The sequence below is a fragment of the Bicyclus anynana genome, chromosome 8, assembly GCF_947172395.1.
Source record: "Bicyclus anynana chromosome 8, ilBicAnyn1.1, whole genome shotgun sequence".
Taxonomy (NCBI): domain Eukaryota; kingdom Metazoa; phylum Arthropoda; class Insecta; order Lepidoptera; family Nymphalidae; genus Bicyclus; species Bicyclus anynana.
In genome coordinates this window covers 514,684-533,963 of record NC_069090.1, presented here as the reverse complement: position 1 = coordinate 533,963, position 19,280 = coordinate 514,684, and the positions used below count along the sequence as shown (strand labels likewise).

General features: G+C 33.9%; 2 protein-coding genes and 1 non-coding gene across 4 annotated transcripts in view; 1 reads left to right on the top strand and 2 right to left on the bottom strand.

Annotated features, from left to right (window-relative positions):
* The window catches only part of LOC112049638 (choline/ethanolamine kinase), a 35,949-nt gene extending 31,989 nt beyond the window's left edge, over positions 1-3,960 (top strand). For both annotated transcript variants that reach the window (XM_024087609.2, XM_052883231.1), the window contains one exon: positions 96-3,960. In XM_024087609.2, the coding sequence (XP_023943377.2) occupies positions 96-206 (111 nt within the window). In that variant the 3' untranslated portion in view covers positions 207-3,960. The remainder of the gene's footprint in view (positions 1-95) is intronic.
* Positions 3,961-4,547: 587 nt separating this feature from the next.
* On the bottom strand, positions 4,548-18,840 carry LOC112049639 (acidic fibroblast growth factor intracellular-binding protein). The gene is made up of 11 exons (XM_024087611.2): positions 18,646-18,840; positions 17,213-17,309; positions 16,250-16,351; positions 15,758-15,839; positions 9,121-9,266; positions 8,410-8,509; positions 7,407-7,534; positions 7,173-7,241; positions 6,296-6,382; positions 5,735-5,833; positions 4,548-4,990 (listed from the first exon to the last, which is right to left on the bottom strand). The coding sequence occupies exons 1-11, from the start codon at positions 18,728-18,730 to the stop codon at positions 4,912-4,914; spliced, it is 1,074 nt and encodes a 357-aa protein (XP_023943379.1). The 5' UTR covers positions 18,731-18,840; the 3' UTR covers positions 4,548-4,911.
* Positions 14,920-15,058, bottom strand: LOC112049655 (U4 spliceosomal RNA). The gene has a single exon (XR_002887103.1). It is a non-coding gene; the product is annotated as a U4 spliceosomal RNA (small nuclear RNA).
* Positions 18,841-19,280: the final 440 nt, after the last annotated feature.

Sequence of the window (19,280 nt, the reverse complement as noted above, 5' to 3'; positions counted from 1 at the left end):
ACATGTTACATACAAAAATAAAAATCTTTCCATTTTTTAAATATTAGTGTGGATAATGTTGTAGTTTGTTAAAAAAAAAAAATTTTGTTTTACAGGAGTTCGCTCTCTGCCGGAAAGAACACTACATGAGTTTGAAACAGGAAATCATGAAAAAGGACAAGTTCGGTTTCTCACAGAAGAGGAAAATCTGCGAGGTCGACATATGAGTTGCGGGCCAGTGAGCGTAAGTCCTCGTCTCACTTGCGACGAGCGATAAACTATGATCGTGGGAAGTGAAGTGAAGTGGAGTGAAGTGAACTGGACAAATCGCGAGCTTTTGTATTTGGGTTCTTTACGAAACCCTCATATGTTTGTATAACATAGAATAAAACAAAAACACGCGATCCTGTCGTACTTTGTGAAGAACACCCGGAGGTTTACCGTCACTTAAGGAAAGTAAAGTGAGTAGTAACTACGATTCTCTCGTTGATTTTTAAGGACAACCTGTTTAATGTATATAGATATTTTTTTTTAAATCAATTTGTGACACCTGTAATATTGTTGTAGTTCTTAATCTGAAAATGTGGCGAAAAATATAATGAAGTCACGTAATTATTAGTATAATTTACAAAGAGTTTCAATATATCTTGATAACAAAGTAAATTTTAAAATTTAGTAGTGATTTTATTTATTTAATTATTACCATAATTGTAACATTGTGTACCTTAAAATATATTAAGATGAGTCCACACTATGTATGTAACATGATATAAATTTTTTGTTATATAACATGTTAATATAGTTTAACTTTCATAACATGACTTTAAAAATAACAGATTAAGCTATGCAGCAATTTGTTTTCTTCTGCATTCAAGGCATGAACTGTAAATTTGTAAATAAATGATTGTTACAATAATTTATTTTTCAAAATTCTCTTGAACATGCTTGCGTCTTCGATTGATGCTTTTGTTTTCCAAACGCGTGGTAGAATCAGTACTTACTGACAGACTTCTTCTTTCAAAAGAAAAGAAAATTATACTGTTTATTGTAATTGTTAAAAATATGTATTTCAATTTGAATACAAAGAATTAGACAGACACCCGTAAAGCAATCTATTACTAATCTACCAAACGAAACAATACACCATCAAGTGTCCATATCTGCTGCATAACTAACAAATTCATATCTCTTTTTACTTTTCTTTGTATCCACTCTAAATTATGTAGCATGTTAATTGTTTCTATATTTTTTTACATATTATATTACAACATTTAATAGCATGTTACAGTGGACCCAACATCTTTTTAAGAATATCATTTTTAAAAATTATTATTATTATATGATAAAAAGCGTATCATGTAAATAATCGAAATATATAAAGGTGACAATTAGGTATAGACGTAAATCGGTTTGCCAATTTATTTATATATAAAACAAATAAATGAGGTACTTAAATTAAGAAAAATACTTAATTTGTAAAAAAATCTATATTGTAAATCTTCATCTGAATCCATATAATATGTATCCAATCCTTTTTAACATAAATAAAATAATAATTAATAACATTTAAATAAATGTAAATATTCATTCATAATGACTACGAATTATAAGCAGTATTAACGCACAATTTTTTAAAACATTCCTTGAAAAAAATTGTTGAAAAATAAATACTCGAATCACTGCATGGCATTTTCAAAAAAGATTTCAAATCCATCTATTTATTTGCTTATTTAGAATTATAGTTATGCACGGTAGTTTAAAAGTTTTGGGCACCAAAAATTCTAGTTTTAACAAGTTCAAGGTGAAAATGTGCCTTGAGTGTTGCTATGTGAAAAAATATTGTAAGGCTGGCTGTATTGGAAAGCTAATTGTTTTTAAAATATTCTCGTAGATTTACATAACTTTTCAATTGAACTGCATTCTATAAGTACAATTAAGATCTAAATAATTTTAGTAAAATATCGTTAGTTTCAAATACCTAAAAAGCCTTGAAGCCTAAAGCCTACTTTTGAAGACTAAAGTCAAATATTTGTAATAAAATAAAACGAATATTTATTTGACTTCACGTGTAGTGTTTTTTAAATATTCACTGACTAACTCTGGGAAAATAACACTATTCAAGGCTTTTAAGACACGCAATTTTTGTAAGAATTCCTAAATTCAAATTTATTTTCAGTAAAAAAAGACTATGATGACAACTTCTAGAATAAATGAAGTGTGATATTTATGTATAACTTAAATGTAACATTCCCAAAAAAAAGTGAAAAATCCAAAAAAAAATGCATTTCGTACGTAGTACTTATAAAGTCGATTTTGTGATCGTAATTAAGATTTTCGCTTAGTTTTTACACACATTTACTTATTTGGATTTTAGCCTATGTATGGATTCCTATTTTTTATATTTTGTTATGCTTTGGTTGAACCAAAAATTAGGCGCGTTATTTATTTGGTGTGGTATGTTTTAGATGAACATTATGGCAACATATTTAAGACTTATTTTTACGAATCCGTTTTATGCAAAATTGTTGGTTTTTATACTGTATACAATGAATACCCCATTGTCCTCATTATGATAATCTAAAAACTTCTGTAAAAAATTTAGAATACTACTCGTATGTTGCGTACTCCTGAATTCAGGCCGCCATCATTAAGTTACTCAGAAATCGTTAAGTTTATTAAACTCAACAGTGTACTTTTCAACTCTTTAAAAAATATCAATTTGAAATATCCAATTATGTTATTTTACTAACATAAAAATATTAAACGCAAAAAATTATTGCAAACTCAAAACAAAAATAATATAACACTAGAATAATACAGCACATGCATAGGAAAACGGGGTATATGTTGTTGTAATTAGGTATATAAAAATGTATGTAATCTTTTATTATGTAAAACTGCCAAAGAATTATGAAATCTTGACAAAAATTTACCCAGACACATATCCAAAACGTCTGTCTGACTTTTCGTAAACACTTGACAAACAAGCACATTTATGCTTCGGTTTATACTTTTGACTGGCACTTCATATTTGATACGTAGACAGAGAAGTTAATAGACACCTGATTTGATATACAATTTTGATATTCAAAAACTTTACGCTGGACCATTATTTACATAGTAAGCGGCAAACATCGAGTCCACTCTGACATTGCAATACGCCGAACTGCGCAGCTAATAATAAACCCGGGTGGGATATGTGGGAGCGGCTTTGAGGCTTGGCGAGACCTATACACGACTTAACATCAAATGTGTAACCATCTTGTCCAGTTTTCAAGTTCTGTTGTTTATTATGTGATGGATGCTTTCTATCTGTCTATTTACTTCTCTGCCTATGATTTGATGTTACATGCGTTTAGAGTGCCACAAACTTTTCTAACCCGGTGGCCAAAATAGGAAATAACGTCGAGGCGTCGCCATTTTGCAAAAAAATATATGACAAAATAAAAACCTCACCTAACCGGGTGAGTTACGTTTGTGGCACTGTAAATCCCATTGTTCATGAGGGGTCTTAGACGAAAGGTGAGACATCTCATGTGGAGATTTAGGTGGAAAATGCTCATTTCATAAATATAGTTCAAAAGCTGCTAGTGTTATGCAGGATGTTATTTGTATTTGGCATAATATTTATTTATGGAAGGTAGAGATAAAATGTATACGCTTGCTACAGTAGCACCACCTTAAATAAATTTTGACAGAAAGTTCCATATAAAGATATTTCACCTATGGACTACCTGGACCCGTCATTAAGAGAAATCCTCCAAAATGACAAATGTCTGGTTATTTAGGGACTAATTAATCTTTATAATTTTAAAATTTAAATATTTTGCTTGAGTAAATTAAGTGTGTACTTATTTTGTGTTGTGATGCATTACGTATTTAAATTGATATTGTTATTGTGATGAAAACAACGGTTTGTTTGTATGTACTTGTACGTAAATTAGTAACGAAATTATTTAATAAAAATTATCTGAAAATTTACTTGGTTTTTTTAATTATTTCTCTTCGCTGTTGGTAACAAAATTATGTTTAACTCTTGTGGGCGTAGCATTCGTCGGCGACATATCTCTATTAAGTATACCTACAGGGCGCTCGGGATTTCTTATAACTCTAGGGTTATATTCATTAAGGAAAATTAATTAAATATGTCTAAGAAACGTGTTCTAAAATGAATATTTTCGGAGTAAACAATATTACTTTTGTTAAATGTGTCCCTTATATCGCATCCCTATATTATAACCTAGCCAAACCAATTCATTGATAAATATCATGAAGTAGCTTACAAGTGAAGTGTGTGTCATATAACTACGATTACGTATTTTAAAATGCAAGGACGGATAAAGGCGTTTGTTATATAGACAGTAGGAAGTTTTTGAATTACTTTGTATGAAAACTAAAAAAAATATTTTTGTTGAAAAAAATAGTTATGCAGTTCGGCTCCTATACGTGGACTTGTCAACATAGAAGTTATTGAAAATATTCCGCAATACTCTGTATAAGTATATATAGAGGGAATATAGATAATGGTCATAAAATAATGAATTAAAGAAAATTAATAAAAAACTGTATTGTAAAAAAACCTGTTTAATATATATACATATAGGTAAGTACAGAAGAGAATCATTTAATTTATAATAGACAAGGCATACTTAGGTACACTTAGCTAACTTTAATTTTAAGTTTTCAACTTGTTATAATTGTAAAATATCAGGACACTTTATGAACAAATGTTCTTGACTAATGATAATTAATACAAATATTACGATCTTTTACAAATTATTTAACTCCAAAACGACAACGGTTTTGTATGAAATTTGGCACACTTATAGAGTAAAATCTAGAATAGCACATAGGCTACTTTTATCCCGATACTCCAGCAGTGCCGGCTCTACGCGCGTGAAGCCGCGGGCACAGCTAGTGTTACGCCGTCAGCTATATGTGGTACATGGTGAGCAAGCAGCGACTCACGACGCGCATGTATCGCTCCCACACGTTCTTCAAGTCCGCCTCCCTGGAAACATACATATCAAATGATATAGAAAATAAACTGCTCGTTGGTCCAGTGGTTCACTTGTATGCCTTCGGAGCACGAGGTCCTAGGCTCCAAAAGTTTTCAAATACACCTTAGACATTTCAAATGATAAAGAAATTAAAATACTTGTTAAAAATCGAAAGGTCATGGTTTTCCACGCAGGCGAAGTTGAAAAATGCACACGTTAGTACATATGGCTTGACTTGGTTAGTAAGCTGGTGCATACCGTATATTTCTTCGGAGGTCCTGGGTTCGATCCCCGGCTGAGCCAATTGAGGTTTTCTTAATTGGTCCAGGTCTGGCTGGTGGGAGGCTTCGGCCGTGGTAGTTACCACCCTACCGGCAAAGACGTACCGCCAAGCGATTTAGCGTTCCCGTACGATGGCGTGTAGAAACCGAAAGGAGTGTGAATTTTCATCCTACTCCTAAAAAAATAGCCTGCTTCCATCTTAGATTGCATCATCACTTACCATCACGTGAGATTATAGCTAACTTGTAAAAAGTAAAAAATATATATATTACGAAAAGTGTAATCGGGCGAGGCGAACGGATGTTGTGAGGGAGAGCTAAAGTTTACTTCAATCTTTTTTATATTGTATAAGCGAACGCTTGGCTGCAATCATGTCTTAAGTAAGCAATGAAAATGATGCAGCTCAACGCGCTTGCCTAGAAGATTACTGTTGACTTGAAAATGCCCATGTAAAGTTGCTGGGGAGAACTGACCTGAGCACGTCCATCTGCAGCGCGCACTGCTCGTACGCGCACAGGAACTGCGCCAGATCCGTCTTGGGCCAGCTGCCCAGCCGCAGGGGCTCCACACACCTGGACCATTACAATAGATTAATGAAAAAAAATTGCCCAATAGGCGGTCTTAGTAACAATCTAATTCTATATGTTGTCTATATAAAGTTATAATGACTTTTTCATTTACATTGTCTATATCTTGGCAAGTTCTCTGATAACACTCCCGTGATACGCGGGGAAATAATGCGGTGTGAAATCGTGCGTACGGGGAAGTGAGGTGCATCAGTCGTGGGTTTTCCATTCATCGCTATCGCAGATCATCGGGAGTGTTAAGAACGAATTTGCCTAGCTATAAGTAAGCCTCTTTTGCTTGATGTATAAACGTAATACAGCCACCTATATTTTTTCTATAATCCTAGGGTGGGCACAGGTCCATTCTAGGGTGGGCACGGATGTGATAAGGTTTGAAGTTTTATATCGATTACGAAATGGGAGTGGAAAAAATTATAAATGAAATAAACATATATACAAATAGCTCACTTCTCGAGTAAATCGACGAACAGCGAGCGCAGCTCTCTCCCGCGGTGCAGGTTGCACGCCAGCCCGACCAGCGCGCGCGAGTACAACCTGAACGTGCACATTCTAATGTAAGCTTTATGACAATAAAAGTAGGATTCCTTTTTGTTTGATTTCTACATGCACGAATAAGCGCCATTGACTTACGTCATGTAAGTTAACAATAATGAAGTTTCGGTATAAGTGTCTGCTAAATCTCATGTATGTATATGGTTTTAGCCATCGATCGTAGATCGTTAGATGGGCCCCGAACATCGATCTCCTATTAAAAGTGGATGCACGATCAGCGACCAAAAAACGTCCCCACTCAATGAGTGCCGAACACAACTTCTTGGTACTCAATTCAAGTAGTCGCATTTGCAAATTCAACCTTAAACTCAATCCATAAGGTTGAATTTGGGATTTTATTGAATTTTGGACTATATTTATATATTTTTTTATATTTAGGTATAATTTTGTTTATCAATAATTACAAAGCGTCAAAGCAAAATTGGCCAGTTTTTAAGTGAAATTTTTCTACATGATTGCGCTTCCTTTTATTATAAGAGGTCAATGACCCCGAAGCGTCGCGGAATTGTCATTGGTTTCGAATTGTCATGACGTACTCAAAGTACGTCATCACTCGTAACATCTTTCTCTTTATTCGTGTTGCGGCTTGTATTTTTACACTTCCAAAATGAAGACGAAGTCATAATTAAGACATTAACACGAACACGGACAAGAAAATACAGTAAAAAGTGTTGGTCATTAAAATTAAACAAAAATTGCATAGAAAAGAAAAAATTTAAAATCGAGGAAAATATAATGACTACCTCACTAAAGCGCAGTTGGTACAACTCACCTGAAGTTCAATTCCAATTCTTGGTACGATTTCTCCAGCAGCTTTGGCTTTAGACGCATACATATCAAACTGGAACAAACATCATCACACTTAGTTCTCAAGGGTTGCGTGCCTGTAATTGTCTTCTAACAACTTTGAATCATAATCAGAATCGGAATCATTTATTTGCCAGAAACATCCAAATAAATGATTGCCGACTCTGTTCTAAGTCTCTAGCGGGACTGCGGAACTCACTGTTTGTGCTCTTTCTCCTTGTCCAGCAGGATCCTCAGCTCGCGCAGCTCCAGCAGGAACTCGCGGTCCATCTCCGTGTCGTAGTACTCGGGCCCGGTGCAGCTGTACGTCCAGCTGCCCATTATCGCCTGCCAAATGTCATCAAACCAAAACGGAGGTTAGAAAAAACCGACGTGCTTTAGACCACAGGAAAAGAAAAGTAAAGATTGTAGGTCAATTCACTTCTTTGCTTTAAATTCCTTGGCTGATGGTGTTTTAATAACATTAACAGGGTTCTCTGCCGCATCCAGCTTCTTGTCTCGGATGCTAACAAGTTTAGCGATTGAGCGTGCCCCTCTGAGATTTTGGTAGGTTTGAAATCTTTTTCTCCATCAGTAATAATACGAGCGACAGATTTAGGTGCAGGGTGCTCTATCGACATAAATAGACTACGAAGCTGTGAGAGGAGCTTCTCGTTGACGTAACGAGAAGAAGAGTAACGTTGCTACATTACGCTTATCGTCAGAATCTTCTTCTTTCAGCACCTTCTTGGCCTTAGGGAAGAGAATGAGTCTACCTTTAATCTCTGAACATTTATCTGCAGTCTACCGAAAGTAAAACTTCTTTAGTTCTCCCTCTCAACGTCTGTTCGTCTCGGCCAATTACACTGTTCGTAACGCATTAACCAGCTTACTCTCCAACTCAAACTTAATAAAAAAATCATTTTTCAGTGTGACAAGAATCTGTGGACATAAATCCCAACCTACAACTTCATCAAATATGCCACACACTCGACCAGTGGCATGGGAAGTAACTAGGAAAGGTGTCAAAGACGTCGTCTGCCCACCGCTCCCAGTCTTGTCGGGTTAGGTGCGGAGCGTCGGGATTAATTACACAAGTTGAGCAACGTGTGGGCAGAGAGAGAAAAACACGGCAGCACGAGAAGCAACGCAAAGAGCAGTGTGACAGACTAGGCAAGGCAACAGATCTGCGATGTAGGCAGTGTATGAAGGGTGCAACTCACTTGCGCGCAGTGGTAGAAGTCGTTGAAGGACATGTACTGGAGCTTGCGCTTGGCCGTCTCGAACCGCATGCACGCTATGAACACCACCGCGCCGTACTTTCTGCCACACAATAGGAATACACGTAAGGGCTTTCAGTTCAGTCGTCTGGTGTCGAAATGTTGCGACACCGGAGCCGGGAGCGGCTAATTGTAGCTGACTGATTATACTGTACGAAATGACAGTAAATATAAGGCTTAGCAAATCCGTTCGTAACACTCCCAATGGACCGCGCGCGGCGGGAGGGGGGGGTAGCGATGCCCCGCCAGTCCTCGAATCGATTTGCTTAAAATATTGTGTAATACTTAATAATCCAGACAACTAAATTGCACTTAGACCGCTTTCAATTTAGACATTTGGTGCTGCGCCCGGATGGATTTTGCAAAGGAAAACGTATTGGAGGACGTGGTTTTAATTGTGATCTGGGAAGCTAAGCTTCTGTTATAGAGAATGTCTTTTCACTGAAAATCTAGTAATTAATGCTGATATTATAGCTTGGCAAGTTCGTCGATAACACTCCCATGATATGGGGCGACGGGGGGAAAGGACTGCGCAGGTTCGAAGTCGTGTGCGCGGGGCAACGCTACCCCCGGCCATCGCGCACCATCGGGAGTGTTGAAGACCATTTAAAAAGAAGTGTCAACTATCCTATTAGGTATAAAGTCAATACCTACTTGGCCAGCGGCTCGGAGATGAGGAAGGTGGCGCGGATGTTGGCCACCACGTTGCCGGGCATCTCCTCCACCGCCTTGAAGATGCGCCGCACGTTGTCGAACTGGCGCCGGCAGCAGCGCAGCGGAGCGCCCGACCGCTCCGCCACCTGCATCATCAGCAGTCATGGTCAGCTTAGTACCACCATGCGTTACTTTTACATTAGTATAGCGGTACTCATTGCCGAGAGGCCGTGGTTCGATCCCCGCCCGCTATGTCGTAACCACTCACTACTACTACTACGAGTACCGATACCGACTAGTTGAATGGGAGCAGCAGTGTTGCCAACCCTACTGTTTTAACAGTAGATTTGCTGTTTTCACTTTAATGTCCATGTTTTCTGTTTTATTCCTATTTTTTACTGTTTTTGAACTAGCGTTCAACACCACCAATATTTTATATACTATGCAACCATTTCTTGATAACCACTACGTAATAAAACGCAATGACACTAGATGGAAGTATCTTCTCTTGTCGGGATTCAACAAAAATATGTTTGATTAAAAAAAATGTAAATACGAACTCTGAAGATGAGGCAAAAACTGAAAATAATTTCATTTTGATTTGTGTTTTTTTTTGTTATTGTGATCATCAATTCAAATATCAATGTATGTGAGTTCTAGCAACTAAGAAAATTGTTTATTGCTTAGATACATATAATGATAATTATTTCACATGAATGTGATAGTAGTAATAAAAGCTTGTTTGTGTTTCTATAAATAAAATATACAAACAACATTCAAAGCTATTATTTACATCTACTTTATATTTTAATAAAAATTTTAATGTTTTGCTGTTAAGTCAATAATAATGTATCGAATATTTAAAATGTGACAATGTCATGAAAAAAAAAGTAAATTACCAAAAAGAAATAATATTAAAGAGGTTTTCTTTTTACATCTCCCCCCCTTAAAAAAGAACTTTATCTAAATAATGTTCTCTAATTTATAATTGTTCTCTCATTAAGAACAGGATACAGTTTTGTGATATGATAAAAGTTTGATTCCGCTTTTTTGTGGCCGGTATCAACTTCATAGATTGAATTGGAAATCCTTTGTACAATTTTGAACGGTCCAATTCTTAATTCATCGGTTTTCTTTCTATTTAAACGATTTCCGTTTTCTACATATACTCTATCTCCTATTTTCAATCTATATTCTTGCCTATTCTGGTCGAATATTTTTTTATTATAATTGTGAGATTTTAGTGTGTTTTCCAGAGCTAGTTTTCTGACTCTTTCTAGATCGTCTTTAGTGTATCTTGATTTCAGTTCATTTGGCAAAATATTCACATTTTCTCCTTGTAAAAGGTATTTTGGAGCAAATTTCGTAACAGTGTGTTCTGTTTCATTATATTTTTCTACACATTTTTGCGCAATTGTACTCCATGCTGTTTTATTCTGATTTTCATTAATCTTACACCTTATTTTATTGACTAATGTTTGATTTAGCCTTTCATTAAGTCCATTTGAAAAAGGTGTATCCACAGCAGTGAAAATCATTTTTATATTTTCCTGGTTCAGAAATTCTTTGAATTCCTTGGAATTGATACCAGGGTACTGGTCTGTTAATACCATATCTACTTTGTAAGTTTCTGTAACATTTTTCATTAGTTTAATAAAATCTGTGGAGCTTTGTGTCTTTGATGTAGAAATATAAGCATATCTTGTGAAATGATCAACTAAAAGATGTAAGTATTTTTTTGTTGATCGTGATCCTCCAAAACCGCCAATGGTATCAATTGATACAATGTGAAAAGGTTGTGTTGCAGGACCTAAATGAGACATTAAACCATATTTTGATTTCTTCCTTGATTTGTTTTTAATACAAGTTTCACATTCATCACACATTTCTTTAATGTTTTTGATGAAATTTTTTGCTGTATAAAATGGTGTTAATTTATTTATCATCTGGGTCCTCCCAATGTGACAATAACTAACGTGAACATCTTTTATAAGATTTATGCTCATCTCTTCTGATAATATAATCTTTTCCCGTCTTTTATTCTTTTTGTAGTAAATTCCATTTTTCTTAATAAGTTTTTGTTTTTGTAGGTCTTGATTTCTATATTGGTCATTCTTTATATCTTGTAGACTTATTAAATTTACAACTTTTAAACAATCATCTCTGTTTTCGTGTGGTTCTAAAACTGGGTTTCTGCTTAAGCAGTCGGCTTCCTGGTTGGATTTTCCTGGGTTATATTTTATCTTGAAATTATATTGAGATAAATAATACATCAAATCTCCTAGTTCCTCATCAGTCCTTGATTTAATGTTCATGTTTTCTAATGGTTTATGATCTGAATATACAATAAATTCTTTTCCCATAAGCCAGTGTTGCCAATATTTTATAGATTCTTTTATTGCTAGGCACTCTAGATATATAGCTTTCTTCTTTTTTTGAGTTTCAGTTAACTTTTTTGAGAAATAAGCAACTAGTCTTATATCCTCATTTTTATCTTTTTGTTTCAAAACCGCTCCTACACCCTTTATACTAGCGTCTGTATAAATGTATATTGGTAGTTCTGGGTCAAATATATTTAGAACTGGTTTTGAACATAATAATGTTTTTATTTTATCAAATGCTTCTTGACATTCTGCAGTCCATATGAATTTCACATCTTTTCTTAATAAATTGTGTAGTGGATCTAAAATAATTGCACTGTGTGGTATGAATTTATGATGAAAATTAACTTTTCCTAAGAATTGGCGTATATTTTTTTTTGTTTTTGGAAGTGGAAAGTTTTTTACAGCAGACAAATAATCTTTCAAAGGCCTTACTGAATTATTTTCTATTATGTGACCCAAATATTTTGCGTATTTTTCCGCAAAAGTACATTTTGAAAATTTCAGTTTTAAGCCTTCCTTTAGTATTGCCTCAAGTAACTTAGATATATGTAATATATGTTCTCCAAAAGTTTTAGAAAAAATTAAAATGTCATCTATAAAGTTTACTGCAAAACCAGAAAGTTCGTATTTTCTTATAATATTTCCCAATATTCTTTGAAAAATGGCTGACGCAGTCTTTAATCCAAACGGAAGACACGTCCATTGAAAGTGTCCTTCTTGTGTAACAAAGCCAGTTTTGTACCTGTCTTCTATTTTCAAAGGAATTGACCAAAAGGCTGAATTTATGTCAAAAGTAGAAAAATATTCGCAATTCACAGCTTTGATCATTAAATTTTCAATCAACGGAAATGGTTGTGATTGGGGAATAACAATTTTGTTCAATTCTCTAAAATCTATACATAGCCTTGTTCTCTTACCGTCTTCTTTTTTATATGCTAAAGTAACTGGGGCAGCAAATGGGCTATAAGATTCCTCAATTAAATTATTTTTTAATAGTTTTGATATCTGGCTTTCTATTTCTATTCTGTCTTCAGCTGTACATCTGTAAGGACGTTTGCAACAATATTTATCTACACTTAAATCAATATGTGCTTCATAATCCCGTACAGTGCCGATATCATATTTATCCTTAGCAAACACTTGTTTATATTTTTCTACCAACTTATCAATTTCTGATTGTTGGGATAAATCAAGATGATTTACCAATATTTCAAAATTTGCCGTGTCAATATGTTCATTGAAATTCACTTCACATTTATTTATGGTTTCATTTTCTTTTGGATCATTAAATTGTACGATTTTTAGTTGTTCATTTTGCATCAACTTAAAGTTTTTAATACAATCTAGTCCAATCAAAAAGTCATAATTAAAATTTTCATTATCTATTATGAAGATATCCATAACTCTTTCAATATTGTATATTTTTATTTTAAGTTTTATTATACCTTTTGTTTTCTTCTCACCATTAATAGTTTTCAAGCTTACTATTTGGGTATTCTTTGAATTTTCATTTTTCTGTATTTTTAACAATTTTGCATTAATCAATGATACATTTGAACCTGAATCATAAATTCCAGAAATATCTAACGTATCATTCAATAGTAACTTTACTTTTATTAATGGTGGCACATCTAGTTTTTTGGACTCTCTTCATTCAGTTCAACTTCCAATTCAGAGTTATTTACAGTTTTAAGAACTCCTGTTTTATCTTTATCCTTAAACCAACAATTTTCCATTAAATGGTAACGTTTCCCCTTTCTTTCTTTCACACATATGGGGCATGGTTTTGTTTGTTCCTTATTATTTAATTTAATGTCAGAGCAAATACTGTTTTTATTATCATATTTATTCTTTCTTACAAGGTGTTCTAATTTTCCAATTTCATAATAAAGATCCTCAGTACTTTTCAAAGCTGCTCGATCAATCTGATCCCCCACATAATTCGGTAATCCGACCGCTATAAGGTCAATAAGTGTTTCAGTATCGATTGATTTCCTTACTTCCAGTAAAAGTTTTTCTTTTTTTAAACCATATTCAAGTAATGAACCTGTTTGATATTTAAAGGACAGAGCATATCTAATGGGTAACCATCCTTTGTTTGCAAATGTTTCACAAAAACTTTTTTCCCATTTGTCCCATTCTGATTCTATTGTATGTTTCATTATCATACAACTATACCAATCGACACTAGATTGCTCCATAAAATTTTTTAAAACTTTAATTTTCTTTATATCTTCCTTTATGTCAAAACGTTCACATTCTTTATTAAAATCCTTTAGCCATTGATAAGCATTTGAGTTTCTACCATTGAATTTTTCAATCATGAAATCTTTTGCAATATTCCCTAAATTTTGATTTTCAGGTTTGTTTTGTCTTTTTTCAAGCATTTTTTCTAACAATTTTTCTAGTACTCCATGTGAACCACTAGGTATAATTTCGGAATAGTTTAGCATTTCTTCGAGATAAAAATCATAAAATTGTACATTTTGCTCCGCATCCAAATAAATATCTTTTATTTCCTTAGTTAAGGTTATCCAGACTTTTCTCGTTTGGTATCTTTTTTTCATTCAAGGATTTTTTTACCTTAATAAAGTTTGGAGTATTATAAATTGTTTGGTGGAGATTTACCGGCTGATATTCCTCTGGTATACTAAAAGTCTTACCATCAGGTGTGGCAATCGAAGTTACACATATTGCGTTTGATTTTCCATCACTTGTTGGTTTTACTTCAAAATCAAACCTCAGTTTCTCCATTTTTCGTAAAATAGTTGCATAAATGTTGTTTTATAATGATAATTATTTCACATGAATGTGATAGTAGTAATAAAAGCTTGTTTGTGTTTCTATAAATAAAATATACAAACAACATTCAAAGCTATTATTTACATCTACTTTATATTTTAATAAAAATTTTAATGTTTTGCTGTTAAGTCAATAATAATGTATCGAATATTTAAAATGTGACAATGTCATGAAAAAAAAAGTAAATTACCAAAAAGAAATAATATTAAAGAGGTTTTCTTTTTACATACATATTATATATAGGTGTCAAAGGTTTATTGTTTAAAATAAATGAGCAAAATTATGAAATCTGCCTTTATATACTTTACCTAGTGTTTTCTACTGCTTTTTTTATTGGGGAATTAGTGTTTATTAGCTTTTTGAGGTTGGCAACACTGGATGGATAGCAGCAATATTGGTCATAATTACAAAATACAAGATATGGCTATTGGCTAAATTGGCAACACTGGGGAGCAGCAATATTGGTCATAATCATAATTACAAAATAAAAATACAAGATATGGCTTATTTATATTGGCTAATGGCTATTAATATTTGATTTATAATCAGTACGCGTTTTATTTAGCGAGTACGACTGACGACTCACCTCTAATTTATATTAAGTTTTACTTAGGCCTTTACGGCCGTTCAAAAATTGCCATAGCGGTCGGTATTTCACGACCACAAGGCGGGGTATTGGTAAAGTTTTCAACTAGCAATAATCGCACCTCGGATTAACCTCATTGGTTACGATATTGCCTCTGCGCAAAGTTAACTCAAACCGATATAACGACGACCTTATAGTATTGAGAAACACAAGATGATAGCGCGGGGTATGTGTACAGTATCGCCATCTATGATCCCGAGCGTAAACTAAAAATTTCGCACAAAGTATGGTGATGTACAGAGAGCATGCGATAACCAGATATTCGTAGGTTTTTTTAGGAAAGGTGAAAGTTTTATGCTCCTATCATTATTAAGTACCAATAGAGATGGGTGCGGTGGCTTTGGAAGATAGGAGTAAAGGTTTCAGACCCTCAACCATCTAAATATAAAACATATTTTAAAATATTTTCCTCTCTTTAAAATATTTTTTTTAAATATTTAAAAAATGCAGCAAGGTGCTGAAATGGCCTATATTTTATCCCCGTATAGATACGGGAACTAGAACTACGCGGGTGAAACCGCAGGGCGTCAACTAGTTACTTTTATTTTGGTCGTTTTAATTAATTGACTTGCGTAAAACTTGTTACACAGGATTGTAAAATAATGAGTACATATTTATTTATGTTGACATACTTTACTTATTTTTTAAGGTTTAAGGTACATTCTATAGAACTTATTTAAAAAAAGGTTTTATTTAATACTTGGTCTATCTCTATCCAACTTTGCTTCTAATAATTCTACCAATAGGAGCATGTCTCTACTATTTCTATATTGTCTCTAGCCTTTCAATATAATATCTAACATACCTCATCCAGATCTTTCCTATGCCGTGACGACAATTTTCGACCCAGAAGCTCTCTTATCACAGCATCATCCAAGTCATAATATCTGAAAAATCATTGCAATATATTTACCTAAATTAAATATACTATTTTATTTTTCGTTAATTCGTTGGTTATTTTGAAATATGATCATCAAATAATTTACAAATTACATTATGTGTTTTCCAAACATGCAGACATAAGTATTTAAATTTTTTTTTTTAAACAAGACAGAAATATAAGGTATTTTTAATAACTAAACACTACAACATAATTGTGATTATGTTAATTTTCGAAACTACTCAAACTACAGCTACATGAAAAACCTACATCAATATCAAAGTAGGTATTATAGAATAGAATATATATTACGAAGGTATATTCATCAAAATTTTGATTAAGTTTCATACACAGATAAATATGACCTTCAAGAGTCTTAAAACATTTCTCAAACTTGGTTATTTTGAAGTAACATACTTTTCAATCAGCATGTGCTTGGTAGGCTCATCTATTTGGAAGATCATTTGCTCTGACAGTTTTGATGGTACTGTGAACAGCCTCTCCAACAGCGCAAACGTCCTGAAATCAGTTCAATAATCAATCATTACGTTGTTGCATAATAAAAGCTTACAAAACTATTGCCCTGAAGTTAAAATTCTTTAAGCACTGGACTGGCCGACAGGGTGCCCTGGAAGCTGTTGGAGGAAGCCTAAGTCAGGAGGCACTACGAACAGCGGGACATACAGTGTCATTTGTGAACAGATCAAAGCTTATGTAACTACAGCGTTGTTTGAAATAAAAGGCTATTTATTTATTTATTATTTAAGCACTGGACTTGGGTAGTCTGGTGAAAGCTGCACGCATTGCGCGCGCTTCTTCTTGTAAGCAAACTTTGCTTACAAGAAGACGAGTCTAATGAAGATGACATTAATGAACCGTCGGAGAGTGTAATGGAACCTTCACTCCCCACCACTTAACCCATCTACGCGCGCGTGCGTGCAGCAGCGCGTCGCGCAACCGCTTCGCAGTTTGGATCGTGCCGCGATGCAAAAACAAGCTCATGACTAAGGGCCCCGTATGGGTTCGAAACTAGTCGGGCATACTCCGACCTAATATCACGTGAGTTTTAGCCGTGTTTCATAATCAATTAATGTGAATAACACTCACGATAGTTTAAATTCTAAAAAAGAGTACTTCTACTTTTCTAGATGTAATGTTACAAAAAGATCACGATTTTGTGATGTTACTAAGAGCTGAATGTGATTTTTTTGGAGTTGTTATGCATAATAGTACCTTTTGTGTGTGAGTCTGACTCACACTGGCCAGTTATTCATAATTACTAAACTAAACTAAATGCATAACAGAAAGCTTTACTTTACAAACCACTTTTAGCAAAATAAACATAAATATTTAACTAAAACTGTTCAAATAAATTAGTACCTGTAATGATCCAACACATCGCTAGCAATGAGCTCCACTGTAGCACCTGTCTGCTTGGTGATGTTTCTTTGATGCAAGGTTGTCACTGCCTCACTAGCTGGAAGGTTGAAATTTCAAAATATTTTTTTTTTTATTCTTTACTAGTAAGCCCTTGACTACAATTGGCAGTTTCTTTGCTGGTAGGCTGGTAACTAGCCACAGCCTAAGCCTGCCACCAGCCAGACATGAACCAATTAAGAAAATTTCATTCAGCCCAGCCAGGAATCCAACCCACGGCTCCCGTTTTGTAAATCCAGCGCACACACCATTTCGCAATGGCGGCCGTCAAATGTATAGGGCATCATCATCTTCTACTATAATTTTAAAAAGAATATTTGCCATATATTTTTTTAATATGACAAATATCCCCATTCCTCTTCAACTAGTTGGGAATTACTATATTAGGATAAGGTACAACAATAGTCCAATGGGGCAGGGATGAACCACCACCTCTCAGTGTCATTCTCTTGTCTATTGAGGCTTTTTTTGGTAAAGGTGCCAGACTTACACTGAGAGGTCATGGGTTCAAACCCTATATGCTATACTAATAATAGTCAGAAATATTTTGTTCAGTTTAATTGAAGGGGTCAGCAATATGAGTCCATATATTAAAATACATATTATAGTAGATAGTTTAAAATAAATTAAGCTATAGGCAGGCAGTCGCATGCACTTCATAGACACAAAATGCACTGCCTACCTTGAGGACTTAGTCAATACAAGTTCTTCTATAAAGAAGTATTTGCAATTTTGTACAATTTGAGCATCATCATCATCACTATTAGCTGATGGACATCAACTGCTGGATATAGGCGTTAGGACTTTCAAACACCACAGTCTCAAGTTTTCAGCATCCAGCAGCTCTCTACAACCCAGTTAATGTTGTTGGTCGAAACAAAGCCTATTCTAGATACAATCTTGGACACAGGCTGACACTCCTTTCTTATTTTCAAATCTCAGTAAAGAGATGTTGGAGCTTAGATACATTACAATACATTGTGACTTGGTCTTAGAATTCAGGGATTGTTTGGAAAGATCCAATATTTTAAAGCCTGATGATTTATATGCCTCATCTACAGAATAGGTTAACCACAGTCAGTAGTTAATATTAAAAGATATGTAAGTATATAATTATAGTAGTAATATAAATATTTAACATAGATATGGGCCAATTAAATAACTACCAAGGGAAAAAAAAATCTTTATAAGTAGGTAAGTACATAATAATTTTTTACATCACCGAAAGATACCTGTGCATTAGATGCATTGCATTTCTGCATATGCATCCCAATTCCAGGTTTGTTAGTCTAAATAGAATAGAAACTAAATCTTCTGCTTAAAGCCCTGCTGAAATCATACGTATCATACTAAATTAAATCATTAAGTTGACTTACACGAGCATCCCTCAATCCATAATTGATATATTTCGGGATCGATCAAAGTAAAATTACTGACAAATACGTCCACCTCTGTGTACATTTTATAAATTTAATTTTAATTTGTACGAAAAATTAAAATAAATATTTATAAATTTTTGTAATTTTGATTTTCAGATTTCAATTGTCATTTGTCATGTCAATTGTGAATTGTCATTGTCATTCACATGCACAGCTGTTTTTGACGTACTCAATTTTTCACAGTTAAACTTTTTGTTTGCCTTTGGAACATAACATTTGGAACATTTTAGGACTTGGAATTTGGTTAAGGAGATGCATCACAACCAAATTCTGCATCTGCAACAAAATTGTCTATCATTTTTTAGGGGGTAAACTCACAATTATCAAAAATATTTAGCACCAATATATTTTCTGTGTCCTTACAGTTACACTATACATTATTCATTAAACATTATTCGCAATATACACAACACAAACGTAATTTTTACACAACAATAATCACATCGCTTAAAATATTTACAAATTAAACGTATCCTTTAGTAAACTAGAACTTGTTGACCGTTCTTTATGTTATTCCGGCTAAATTAAATAAAAACTGGCAGTTTTTTTTTTTTATTTTTTTATTCTTTACA

Bases quoted from the DNA above. Each gene is read 5' to 3' on its own strand.
- LOC112049639 (XM_024087611.2), bottom strand. From the start codon at position 18,730: ATGTACACAGAGGTGGACGTATTTGTCAGTAATTTTACTTTGATCGAT. The intron at 9,267-15,757 runs GTATGTTAGATA...CTGATGATGCAG, and splicing joins ATAGGAAAGATCTGGATGAG to GTGGCGGAGCGGTCGGGCGC. The intron at 4,991-5,734 runs GTCAGTTCTCCC...GTATGTTTCCAG, and splicing joins CTGCAGATGGACGTGCTCAG to GGAGGCGGACTTGAAGAACG.